Here is a 13,691-nt window from a genome sequence, read left to right as displayed (position 1 = left end):
GGACTTTACAAATTCAGGAATTAAGCCTGGTTGTATGATCACATATTGTACTATTTGCACACCCAGCATGTACAGTAGTAACATTATTGCACAGGATATACTAGTTGAAGGCACAGACCTGCACTTGGATCAGGTCTGATTGGAAAAACACACCAGATTACCCAGACACTGTTTATCACATACTTAAAGTGGTTCTAAAGGGAGGAGGTTTATTGTATCTTCATGCATTCTATGCATGAAAATAAAAAAAACTTCTGTGTGCAGCAGCCCTCCTTATACTTACCTGAGCCCCATCTCGATCCAGCGATGTTGCACGAGATTCTTGGCTGTCCGAGACTCTCCCTCCTCATTGGCTGAGACAGCAGCAGGTGACACTGGCTCCCGCTACTATCAAAGTCAGAGAGAGGGGGTGGGGGTCGAGCCACGACTCTGAATGGACACACAGAGCAGCGGCTCAGCTCGGGTGCCCCCACAGCAAGCTGCTTGCTGTGGGGGCACTCAGGAGCACCAGCGAGGGACCCGAGAAGAAGAGGATCTGGGCTGCTCTGTGCAAAACCACTGCACAGAGCAGGTATGACGTGTTTTTATTTTTAAACAAACAAAAAAAAAAGACTTTAAAATCACTTTAATTGCTTAAAGTGGTTGTAAAGTTAGAAGGTTTTTTTTATCTTAATGCATTCTATGCATTAAGATAAAAAGCCTTCTGTGTGCAGCAGCCCCCTCAGCCTTCCTAATACTTACCTGAGCTCATCTCGATCCAGCGATGTTGCAGGAGTGTCTCGGCTGCCTGGGATGGACTGTCTGAACAGACACAAGGAGCTGTGGCTCGGCTTGGGTGTCACCATAGCAAGCTGCTTGCTGGGGGGGCACTCAACAGGAGGGAGGGGCCAGGAAAGCTGAAGAGGGACCTAAGAAGAGGAGGATCTGGGCTGCTCTGTGCAAAACCACTGGACAGAGGAGGTAAGTATTTCATGTTTATTATTTTTAACAAAAAAAAACAAGACTTTAGTATCACTTTAATGATTAAATAGAGCTGATTAAAATGTGGTTGTTATGGATTAACCACATTTTGCTATATAAAATTATACAGAAATCCACAGCAATCCATCAGAAATCAACTTCTGTATTTCTGATTTCATAGACTAATGGATGACTTCTAATTGCTTACCATGAGTAGTCACAAAACAAAGAAACTGTACTTTACACAGAACACATTTACATGCTGCTTGCATGCTGTGACTGCATTTTCACCCTTCCTGGTAGTCTGTCCTCTTCAGTGCATACTCCGTACTTTGCGCACACACCATATATACAACCAAGCCTTAACCAACACATCTGTCATGTATGAACCCTTAAAATGAGCCTGTTCATCTTCTGTCACTTAATTATGTGTACATTAACACTGGTACTTTAAAAAAAAAAAAACTGGCACCAGTAGCGGTCTGCTTGTAACGTAACCTCACTTCCTTTTTGTGAGAGTCAGGAGAGCCCCTGAACCTGAATGTTCTGCTTCAGTCCTACTTGGTCTCACACTCCCTTTCACAAACAAATCCAACACATGTGCCTTTCTCTTTACTGCTAGGCATCAATCCTTCCTGAAAGTGTGCAGAGTTTAACAGCTTACAGAGCACACTTTAGAGGAGCAGATTTAAAAGGTGCAATCTTGCACCTTGGGGAGCGCTTTATGGCTTCTAGTGTTAGTCAAGTTACATCAAGTGACAACTTTAATTTCAAGGCAAACTATTGTAAAAGCTTTTCATAATAGGAACCAAACTTGATCCTATTTTTTTTGTAAACTGAAAGCAGCCAGACTCGCCACAAACTATGTACATTCATTCTGGTGCAGTTTAACCACTTGCCGACCGCCGCACGACTATATACGTCGGCAGAATGGCACGGGCAGGCAAAAGGACGTGTATGTACGTCCTTGCCTGCCCGCGGGTGGGGGGTCCGATCGGACCCCCCCCCGGTGCCTGCGGCGGTCGGCAAATCTTCTCCGGCGATCGGAGGTGAGGGGGAGGCCATCCATTCGTGGCCCCCCCCTCGCGATCGCTCTCAGCCAATGGCATCATTTCCCTGCCTCTGTATTGTACACAGAGGCAGAGGAAATGATGTCATCTCTCCTCGGCTCGGTATTTTCCGTTCCGGGCCGAGGAGAGAAGACTGCAATGTAAGTGCACAACACACACACACACAGTAGAACATGCCAGGCACACAAAACACCCCGATCCCCCCCCCGATCGCCCCCCGATCCCCCCCCAATCACCCCCCCCCTGTCACAAACTGACACCAAGCAGGTTTTTTTTTTTTTTTTTTTTTTTTTTTTCTGATTACTGCATGGTGTCAGTTTGTGACAGTTACAGTGTTAGGGCAGTGAGTGTTAGGCCCCCTGTAGGTCTAGGGTACCCCCCTAACCCCCCCTAATAAAGTTTTAACCCCTTGATCACCCCCTGTCACCAGTGTCGCTAAGCGATCATTTTTCTGATCGCTGTATTAGTGTCGCTGGTGACGCTAGTTAGGGACGTAAATATTTAGGTTCACCGTCAGCGTTTTATAGCGACAGGGACCCCCATATACTACCTAATAAATGTTTTAACCCCTTGATTGCCCCCTAGTTAACCCTTTCACCACTGATCACCGTATAAGTGTTACGGGTGACGCTGGTTAGTTTGTTTATTTTTTATAGTGTCAGGGCACCCGCCGTTTATTACCGAATAAAGATTTAGCCCCCTGATCACCCGACGGTGATATGCGTCGCCCCAGGCAGCGTCAGATTAGCGCCAGTACCGCTAACACCCACGCACGCAGCATACGCCTCCCTTAGTGGTATAGTATCTGTACAGATCAATATCTGATCCGATCAGATCTATACTAGCGTCCCCAGCAGTTTAGGGTTCCCAAAAACACAGTGTTAGCGGGATCAACCCAGATACCTGCTAGCACCTGCATTTTGCCCCTCCGCCCAGCTCGGCCCAGCCCACCCAAGTGCAGTATCGATCGATCACTGTCACTTACAAAACACTAAACGCATAACTGCAGCGTTCGCAGAGTCAGGCCTGATCCCTGCGATCGCTAACAGTTTTTTTGGTAGCATTTTGGTGAAATGGCAAGCACCAGCCCCAGGCAGCGTCAGGTTAGTGCCAGTACCGCTAACACCCACGCACGCACCGTACACCTCCCTTAGTGTATAGTATCTGAACGGATCAATATCTGATCCGATCAGATCTATACTAGCGTCCCCAGCAGTTTAGGGTTCCCAAAAACGCAGTGTTAGCGGGATCAACCCAGATACCTGCTAGCACCTGTGTTTTGCCCCTCCGCCCGCCCCAGCCCAGCCCACCCAAGTGCAGTATCGATCGATCACTGTCACTTACAAAACACTAAACGCATAACTGCAGCGTTCGCAGAGTCAGGCCTGATCCCTGCGATCGCTAACAGTTTTTTTTGGTAGCGTTTTGGTGAACTGGCAAGCACCAGCCCCAGGCAGCGTCAGGTTAGTGCCAGTAGCGCTAACACCCACGCACGCACCGTACACCTCCCTTAGTGGTATAGTATCTGAACTGATCAATATCTGATCCGATCAGATCTATACTGGCGTCCCCAGCAGTTTAGGGTTCCCAAAAACGCAGTGTTAGCGGGATCAACCCAGATACCTGCTAGCACCTGCGTTTTGCCCCTCCGCCCGGCCCAGCCCAGCCCACCCAAGTGCAGTATCGATCGATCACTGTCACTTACAAAACACTAAATGCATAACTGCAGCGTTCGCAGAGTCAGGCCTGATCCCTGCGATCGTTAACAGTTTTTTTGGTAGCGTTTTGGTGAACTGGCAAGCGCCAGCGGCCTAGTACACCCCGGTCGTAGTCAAACCAGCACTGCAGTAACACTTGGTGACGTGGCGAGTCCCATAAGTGCAGTTCAAGCTGGTGAGGTGGCAAGCACAAATAGTGTCCCGCTGCCACCAAGAAGACAAACACAGGCCCGTCATGCCCATAGTGCCCTTCCTGCTGCATTCGCCAATCCTAATTGGGAACCCACCACTTCTGCAGCGCCCGTACTTCCCCCATTCACATCCCCAACCAAATGCAGTCGGCTGCATGAGAGGCATTTTTATGTCCTCCCGAGTACCCCTACCCAACGAACCCCCCCAAAAAAGATGTTGTGTCTGCAGCAAGTGCGGATATAGGCGTGACACCCGCTATTATTGTCCCTCCTGTCCTGACAATCCTGGTCTTTGCATTGGTGAATGTTTTGAACGCTACCATTCACTAGTTGAGTATTAGCGTAGGGTACAGCATTGCACAGACTAGGACACACTTTCACAGGGTCTCCCAAGATGCCATCGCATTTTGAGAGACCCGAACCTGGAACCGGTTACAGTTATAAAAGTTACAGTTACAAAAAAAGTGTAAAAAAAAAAAAAAAAAAAAAAAAACACAAACAAAAATATAAAATAAAAAATAATAGTTGTAGTTTTATTGTTCTCTCTCTATTCTCTCTCTCTCTCTCTATTCTCTCTATTGTTCTGCTCTTTTTTACTGTATTCTATTCTGCAATGTTTTATTGTTATTATGTTTTATCATGTTTGCTTTTCAGGTCTGCAATTTTTTATACTTTACCGTTTACTGTGCTTTATTGTTAACCATTTTTTTGTCTTCAGGTACGCCATTCACGACTTTGAGTGGTTATACCAGAATGATGCCTGCAGGTTTAGGTATCATCTTGGTATCATTCTTTTCAGCCAGCGGTCGGCTTTCATGTAAAAGCAATCCTAGCGGCTAATTAGCCTCTAGACTGCTTTTACAAGCAGTGGGAGAGAATGCCCCCCCCCCCCCACCGTCTTCCGTGTTTTTCTCTGGCTCTCCTGTCTCAACAGGGAACCTGAGAATGCAGCTGGTGATTCAACCAGCTGACCATAGAGCTGATCAGAGACCAGAGTGGCTCCAAACATCTCTATGGCCTAAGAAACCGGAAGCTACGAGCATTTTATGACTTAGATTTCGCCGGATGTAAATAGCGCCATTGGGAAATTGGGAAAGCATTTTATCATACCGATCTTGGTGTGGTCAGATGCTTTGAGGGCAGAGGAGAAATCTAGGGTCTAATAGACCCCAATTTTTTCAAAAAAGAGTACCTGTCACTACCTATTGCTATCATAGGGGATATTTACATTCCCTGAGATAACAATAAAAATGATTAAAAAAAAAAAAAAAAATGAAAGGAACAGTTTTAAAATAAGATAAAAAAGCAAAAAAATAATAAAGAAAAAAAAAAAAAAAAAAAAAAGCACCCCTGTCCCCCCTGCTCTCGCGCTAAGGCGAACGCAAGCGTCGGTCTGGCGTCAAATGTAAACAGCAATTGCACCATGCATGTGAGGTATCACCGCGACGGTCAGATCGAGGGCAGTAATTTTAGCAGTAGACCTCCTCTGTAAATCTAAAGTGGTAACCTGTAAAGGCTTTTAAAGGCTTTTAAAAATGTATTTATTTTGTTATCACTGCACGTTTGTGCGCAATTGTAAAGCATGTCATGTTTGGTATCCATGTACTCGGCCTAAGATCATCTTTTTTATTTCATCAAATATTTGGGCAATATAGTGTGTTTTAGTGCATTAAAATGTAAAAAAGTGTGTTTTTTCCCCAAAAAATGCGTTTGAAAAATCGCTGCGCAAATACTGTGTGAAAAAAAAAAATGAAACACCCACCATTTTAATCTGTAGGGCATTTGCTTTAAAAAAATATATAATGTGTGGGGGTTCAAAGTAATTTTCTTGCAAAAAAAAAATAATTTTTTCATGTAATCAAAAAGTGTCAGAAAGGGCTTTGTCTTCAAGTGGTTAGAAGAGTGGGTGATGTGTGACATAAGCTTCTAAATGTTGTGCATAAAATGCCAGGACAGTTCAAACCCCCCCAAATGACCCCATTTTGGAAAGTAGACACCCCAAGCTATTTGCTGAGAGGCATGTCGAGTCCATGGAATATTTTATATTGTGACACAAGTTGCGGGAAAGAGACAAATTATTTTTTTTTTTTTTTTTTTTTTGCACAAAGTTGTCACTAAATTATATATTGCTCAAACATGCCATGGGAATATGTGAAATTACACCCCAAAATACATTCTGTTGCTTCTCCTGAGTACGGGGATACCACATGTGTGAGACTTTTTGGGAGCCTAGCCACGTATGGGACCCCGAAAACCAAGCACCGCCTTCAGGCTTTCTAAGGGCGTAAATTTTTGATTTCACTCTTCACTGCCTATCACAGTCTCGGAGGCCATGGAATGCCCAGGTGGCACAAACCCCCCCCAAATGACCCCATTTTGGAAAGTAGACACCCCAAGCTATTTGCTGAGAGGTATAGTGAGTATTTTGCAGACCTCACTTTTTGTCACAAAGTTTTGAAAATTAAAAAAAGAAAAAAAAAATTTTTTTTTTTGTCTTTCTTCATTTTCAAAAACAAATGAGAGCTGCAAAATACTCACCATGCCTCTCAGCAAATAGCTTGGGGTGTCTACTTTCCAAAATGGGGTCATTTGGGGGGGTTTGTGCCACCTGGGCATTCCATGGCCTCCGAAACTGTGATAGGCAGTGAAGAGTGAAATCAAAAATGTACACCCTTAGAAATCCTGAAGGCGGTGATTGGTTTTCGGGGTCCCGTACGCGGCTAGGCTCCTAAAAAGTCCCACACATGTGGTATCCCCGTACTCAAGAGAAGCAGCAGAATGTATTTTGGGGTGCAATTCCACATATGCCCATGACCTGTGTGAGCAATATATCATTTAGTGACAACTTTGTGCAAAAAAAAAACAAATAAAAAAATAAATTGTCACTTTCCCGCAACTTGTGTCAAAATATAAAATATTCCATGGACTCAACATGCCTCTCAGCAAATAGCTTGGGGTGTCTACTTTCCAAAATGGGGTCATTTGGGGGAGGTTTGTGCCATCTGGGCATTTTATGGCCTTCAAAACTGTGATAGGTAGTGAGGAGTAAAATCAAAAATGTACGCCCTTAGAAATCCTGAAGGCAGTGATTGGTTTTCGGGGCCCCGTATGCGGCTAGGCTCCCAAAAAGTCCCACACATGTGGTATCCCCATACTCAGGAGAAGCAGCTAAATGTATTTTGGGGTGCAATTCCACATATGCCCATGGCCTGTGTGAGCAATATATCATTTAGTGACAACTTTTTGTAATTTTTTTTTTTTTTTTTTTTTTTTTTCATTATTCAATCACTTGGGACAAAAAAAATGAATATTCAATGGGCTCAACATGCCTCTCAGCAATTTCCTTGGGGTGTCTACTTTCCAAAATGGGGTCATTTGTGGGGGTTTTGTACTGCCCTGTCATTTTAGCACCTCAAGAAATGACATAGGCAGTCATAAATTAAAGACTGTGTAAATTCCAGAAAATGTACCCTAGTTTGTAGGTGCTATAACTTTTGCGCAAACCAATAAATATACACTTATTGACATTTTTTTTACCAAAGACATGTGGCCAAATACATTTTGGCCTAAATGTATGACTAAAATTGAGTTTATTGGATTTTTTTTAGAACAAAAAGTAGAAAATATCATTTTTTTTCAAAATTTTCGGTCTTTTTCCGTGTATAGCGCAAAAAATAAAAACGGCAGAGGTGATCAAATACCATCAAAAGAAAGCTCTATTTGTGGGAAGAAAAGGACGCAAATTTCGTTTGGTTACAGCATTGCATGACCGCGCAATTAGCAGTTAAAGCGACGCAGTGCCAAATTGTAAAAAGTGCTCTGGTCAGGAAGGGGGTAAATCCTTCCGGGGCTGAAGTGGTTAATGCATGAGCATGTATGGTCACTAGCCGGTGGCACCGAACACCAATACTAGGTTGTAAATGTAATTCACTAACTCAATTATCACCTCTGACATCAAAACAGGAAGTGCATTCTAAAGCACAGCTAATGAAAATTGATTTGCCCTCTATCCCAATTTAATTTTAACAGCTCTGAAGAAAGCTCTTAAAAAATTTCTTCCACTTGCTACAGATCTAATTTATTATTAAATGTATATAGTGTGACTGCATACAGTGGAGGAGCTAAGAGATATTGTTTGTACTGGGTTGCTGTTAAGCCTCAGTGAATGCTTTTCTTTAAAACAAAATGTTGGGTTTAAAGAAAAATGTATAATTTAAAAGCAAAAGAAAAATACAAGAATGTGAATGTCTAAATGTCATCCAATACATTTACTGACAATATCCAGTTGGCAGTTGCTGACAAAGGGAATTTAAACTTTAATTCCTTTAAACAGTATTACAAAATGTTTTCCTCATCAAGTGACCATGATGTGAAAGGAAAATGCCAATAAAGCAGTTTGAATACCAGGAACCAGGCTTTTTACGTGTCTTTTGTATCCATCACAACTGGATCTTGTTTTTATGATATGAAATAGTAACTTTCTTACAAAGAGCCTTACATACCGTACAGTAAAACATTGTGAAGAAACTCTCAGGGAAGAGTGTAACACCAGGATTCATTAGCCAATATCAATCAATCCAAGAGAAGAATAAGATCTCAGGACTCAACTGCTCTTTGGGAATATCCCATTTAATGCATGCTGACAAATACAATATTTGACACGGCACTAGAGTCTACACAAATGGGGGGAACAATTAGCTCAAAATGCCATGTTATGCTATAGGTTCTAGTTTCATGTTGGTCATTGTATTAACCAATACATGAAAAAAAAAAATATTTTCAAAGAGCAGCAGAGTCCTAAAATTGTATTATAGAAACAGCTTCTCTTATGTACTTTAAAGATCACGGTCAGCTTGTCTGCAAATTTAAACATTCGTGAGTGCATACTGATGTAGGTGAAAAATGCACACACACTGATGTACCTTCAGCAGTTCAATGCACATTGCAGGTATAATGCTGGGCTACTTTAGCATGCCAGTTCAATGTACATTGCAGGTGTGATGCCAGACCACTTTAGAAAGCCAGAAGCAGTTCTGCATTAAATGTAATAAACTGCAGAGGAAGCCTAAAGAGATTCAATGTCTGCTTGCTCAGGTTAGACCGACCCCTGGTGTTTATATTAATCATCTCTGGACACTAACTGTAGCAACTACCTATTAAAAATGTTTCCTTCTAATCTACACTGGATCTATTTTTCATCGGTTGAAGAAGATGGTTCCTTTGCATCAATTTTTATGATGTCCATATTTGCAGATACATTTGTGCTAAATCTGCAAACAGTTTTTGTTTCACTGATCTCCAAATTCAAAATACTGTATTAAATATATCAACCGCATCACAAACCAGACCATACAGTAGGTCAATGCCTTATTTTCATTTCAAAAGTGCTAAATCTATGTGAAAATAATTATTATAAACCAAAATATCTGTTATCATATTCACGGTATAATTTATGTAAACGTCTGCCAGGCATAAATTCTAACTATACAGTAAAAATGATCTCCTGTAATTAAAATTAGAGCTAAACCTAAAAGAGTAATCCAAGCCACAATTTTGTATTCAGAAATTTATATTTAAAGGTCTTCATAGCATGACAGAAAAGTATGTCTGGCCCCTACACATAGTGACGACAGTTGTGTCCGGTAATGAAACTGCAGTAGATCAATTCAGTGAGACATGACTTAGACAAAAAATTGCTGTTGTTTAAATAACGGATCACTTTGATATACCCAATGCTCAATATGGCCTTGTCATCCAACCAAGCAGTCGCCTAAACAAGACATTTTATTGTCCTTCGTTGCTATATGTAGTAACTCCATAAATTAATTAATAAACCATTACTTTGTGAGCATTAAAAAGATATTGGGTCTCAGATAGATCTCTGATGCTTTTAGTTTCTAGGTTTCATTTTTTTGCAACTGTCACATAAAAAAAAGGTATGAATCTTAGGTTTAGCATTACCTAAAAGTGTTTTTTTCAAGCTTGAAATTACAGACATCAATGAGCCATTGGTATTCATCAGATACAGTATGGATATACATAATGGTTAGACCAATACAAGTATGTACAGCTACTGGCTAGCATGTTGATGCTGCCAGCACTTAAGATTGCCAATATAAAATGTAAATTATTCCTTTAATACCCCATGTTCCCTTATGTACAGGTGGTGTGTGCAGAAATGCACTTTTTCACTGGTCTCTTCATTCTGCTGTAGCTGCTCACTCAGGTTTGTGGCAGAGTCTGTTGTCAGTCATCAATGGAAAGCATAGAGTAACAACAAGATAGTGCAAATGCCAATTATGGAGCCCAGAATGAGTGAGTCCCGGCGCTTTCTCAGGTTAATCCTCTGGATGAGGCTGTTGACTGCAGGAAATCGATCTATGTAAATTAATTAAGGGAAGTAACTGAACATATGAAGATGAGTGTAGCACAGAAAAGATGGAATCTAAAGAAACATTTATAGTTATATGTATAAACGTAGGTTAGTGAGAGAATATTTCTGGAGCTTTAACAAATTTTGCATTTGACTTTCTGCATGAATGGCCTTCTAGGATCCAGCCATAATGATCAAATCTAATTGAATAAAACATACACAAGATTCTACATTGCCACATCTTTATTGAACAATGGTAAAAAAATTTAGATCAGAAATGGAAAAGTATATAAAATGCTAGGATAAATATAATGTTATGTTGTTAAAATTGGATTACTGGAGTATGACATTCCAGTCTTATATTTCAAAGAAACGGGGGTTAACTCAACTGCCTTAGTGAAAAAATAACCATAATTATAATATAAAAAGAAGTGCCACCTAGTTGTTCCACAGCAAAATGTTCTGAGGACAAAACTCATCACTTGAACAAATATTTGGAGAAAACATAACCCTTATCCTGATGAGGGTATATAACTATTTAACCCGGTTCAACACAGGGCATTTTCACCCCCTTCCTTCCCAGACCAATTTTTAGTTTTCAGCGCTGTCGCACTTTAAACGACAATTGCGCGGTCGTGCGACGTTGTACCCAAACAAAATTGACGTCCTTTTTTCCCCACAAATAGAGCTTTATTTTGGTGGTATTTGATCACCTCTGCGGTTTTTATTTTTTGCGCTATAAACAAAAGAAGAGGGACAATTTTGAAAAAAACACAATATTTTATACTTTTTGCTATAATAAATATCCCATTTTTTTTTTTTAAAAAACAAATTTTTTCCTCAGTTTAGGCCGATACGTATTCTTCTACATATGTTTGGTAAAAAAAATCGCAATAAGCGTATATTGATTGGTTTGCGCAAAAGTTATAGCGTCTACAAAATACGGGATAGATTTATGGCATTTAAAAAAATTTTTAATTTTTTTTACCAGTAATGGCGGGTATCTGCGATTTTTTTTTCATGACTGCGACATTATGGCGGACACATCGGACACATTTTTGGGACCATTCACATTTATACAGCGATCAATGCTATAAAATTGCATTGATTACTGTGTAAATTGCTGTATATGTTGTAATATGTTCACCGATTTATGTGGGACATTATATTATTATATGTATGTACACATACAGTCAATATTGACCAGGCCAGAATTCAATTGACAATGGTTGATTTGTCAGAGCCAACTGAATTTTAACATAGCAAAGGGACAGCTGAAGACCCTTTAATGTGTTAATCTTATGCAAGTCTATTTGAACATTTCAAAGGGTGTTCAGGTAGTATCTGTTAATCTAATCTAATTACACTTATCTAAGGGGACTTGTTGATGTTGATATGCGGGAGAGCAAATTGGGGCGGTTTATGACTGCAGCTGTTCACGGCTGGGGGTTGTTGTCTGTCTGAAAGACTAAAGCAAATCAAAGTCCTAAATTGAAACGGCTAATCAAATTGCTCAGCCATTCAATGTCTAGTGAATATAACATGATGTTCAGTCTATAGTTAGTTTAGGCTTGTTTGTGTATGAAGGCACAGACCTAGGAACATGGGACTCTGAATGATGTACTCTGCTGGATATTTTTTGCCATCTGTGGACTTTGTTCTGTGTCTTTCCCTCAACTCTGACCAGTTTCCCAGTCCTGACTGCTGAAAAACATCCCCACAGCATGATGCTGCCACCACCATATTTCACTGTGGGGATGGTGTTCTTTGGGTGATGTGATGTGTTGGGTTTGCGCCAGACATAGCATTTTCTTTGACGACCAAAAAGTTCAATTTTAGTCTCATCAGACCAGAACGCCTTCCTCCATACATTTTGGGAGTCTGACACATGCCTTTTCGCAAACTCAAAATGTGCCATTTTGTTTTTTGCTGAAAGTAATGGCTTTCTTCTGGCCACTCTGCCATAAAGCCCAACTCTATGGAGCATACGGCTTATTGCCATGCTATGTACAGATACTCCACTCTCAGCTGTGGAACTCTGCAGCTCCTACAACGTTACCTTAGGTCTCTGTGCTGCCTCTCTGATTAATGCCCTCCTTGCCCGCTCTGAGTTTTGATGTGCAGCCATCTCTTTGCAGGTTTGCTGTTGTGCCATGTTCTTTCCATTTGGTTATGATAGATTTGATGATTCTCCTAGGGATCAAAGATTTGGATATTTTTTTCTTTTTTTATAACCTAACCCTGACTTGTACTTCTTTGACAGGTATCCTGTTCCCACTTCCGGGAGTCCGGGCCGCGGCCAGTGACATCATCATGGGGCTTCCTCCTCCTCCTCTCCCTGTTGCCAATAGGAGCGGGGCCTTGCGAATGCGCAGTAGGGTTCCCAGGGTGAAGCCGTAAGGCTACACTGCCGGGTACCCTTACCCGCAATGGTGGCGGCAGCATCCGACAGCTGAAGGGAACATCAGCTGCGGTGCCGACATCGCTGGACTCCAGGACAGGTAAGTGTCCTATTGTTAAAAGTCAGCAGCTGCAGTATGTGTAGCTGCTGGCTTTTAATTTTTTTTTTTGGGCGGAACACTGCTTTAAGATGAAATTTAAGCTGGAATTCTACTTTAATCCCTGAAGCATCTAAAACTGACCTCAAATTTAAGCAGCATGCAACTGAAAGCAAGCTGCTTTTATCCATTGATAAAAGCTGAAGGCTGTCTTTATTATAACATAAAGATCACAATGTATGAGCTATGTATTAAAAGAAGCCAAAAAAATAAAAACACAAAGGGTTCTCAGACTCTCTCGCAACTCAATACACACACACATTCTTCCAGCAACTTCACTTGTGTCGTCCTTATTCTGTACTATGCCAGCATGCCTTCTCAAAGAACATATACACTAATGTGGTTGCAGCATACTCCCAGTGGCAAGGAAAAATGAGAGGGAAGAATGGAGCCAACAATGCAGCTCCTGAAATATTAAGCACTTTTCCTGGCTCTACAGTCATTACTGTGTAATTAAACCTATGACACCTCTCCATTGATCTGTCTGCATAATCTTACCATTCGTGAACACAAGAGGAAAGGAAAATGGATAGCATAATAGAAGGAAAATAGCAAAGTATATATATATATATATATATATATATATATATATATTATTTAAACTTATCTTTTATAACACATGTAATATTATAATGTTAGCCAGAGAAAGTGAGACATTTTTCAGCAGGTTAAGAAATCAGATCACCACAGATGGTCCTTTACCGTTAAGAGTCTCGGCAGTTTTGAACCACTTCCAGCCCACGGACGTCATATGACGTCCTGGGCTTTGGGCGGGTATATCTGAATGATGCCTGTAGTTACAGACATCATTCAGATATTGC

General features: G+C 41.2%; 1 protein-coding gene across 3 annotated transcripts in view; it reads right to left on the bottom strand.

Annotated features, from left to right (window-relative positions):
• Positions 1-9,490: 9,490 nt before the first annotated feature.
• GOSR1 (golgi SNAP receptor complex member 1) overlaps positions 9,491-13,691 on the bottom strand; it is a 184,225-nt gene continuing 180,024 nt past the window's right edge. For all 3 annotated transcript variants that reach the window (XM_073616856.1, XM_073616857.1, XM_073616858.1), the window contains one exon: positions 9,491-10,317. In XM_073616856.1, coding sequence (XP_073472957.1) covers positions 10,193-10,317 — 125 coding nt within the window. In that variant the 3' untranslated portion in view covers positions 9,491-10,192. The remainder of the gene's footprint in view (positions 10,318-13,691) is intronic.

Source organism: Aquarana catesbeiana, linkage group LG02 (genome assembly GCF_042186555.1).
Source record: "Aquarana catesbeiana isolate 2022-GZ linkage group LG02, ASM4218655v1, whole genome shotgun sequence".
NCBI classification, from domain to species: domain Eukaryota; kingdom Metazoa; phylum Chordata; class Amphibia; order Anura; family Ranidae; genus Aquarana; species Aquarana catesbeiana.
The sequence above is the reverse complement of the archived record's forward strand: the minus strand, read 5'-3'. Positions and strand labels throughout refer to the sequence as shown.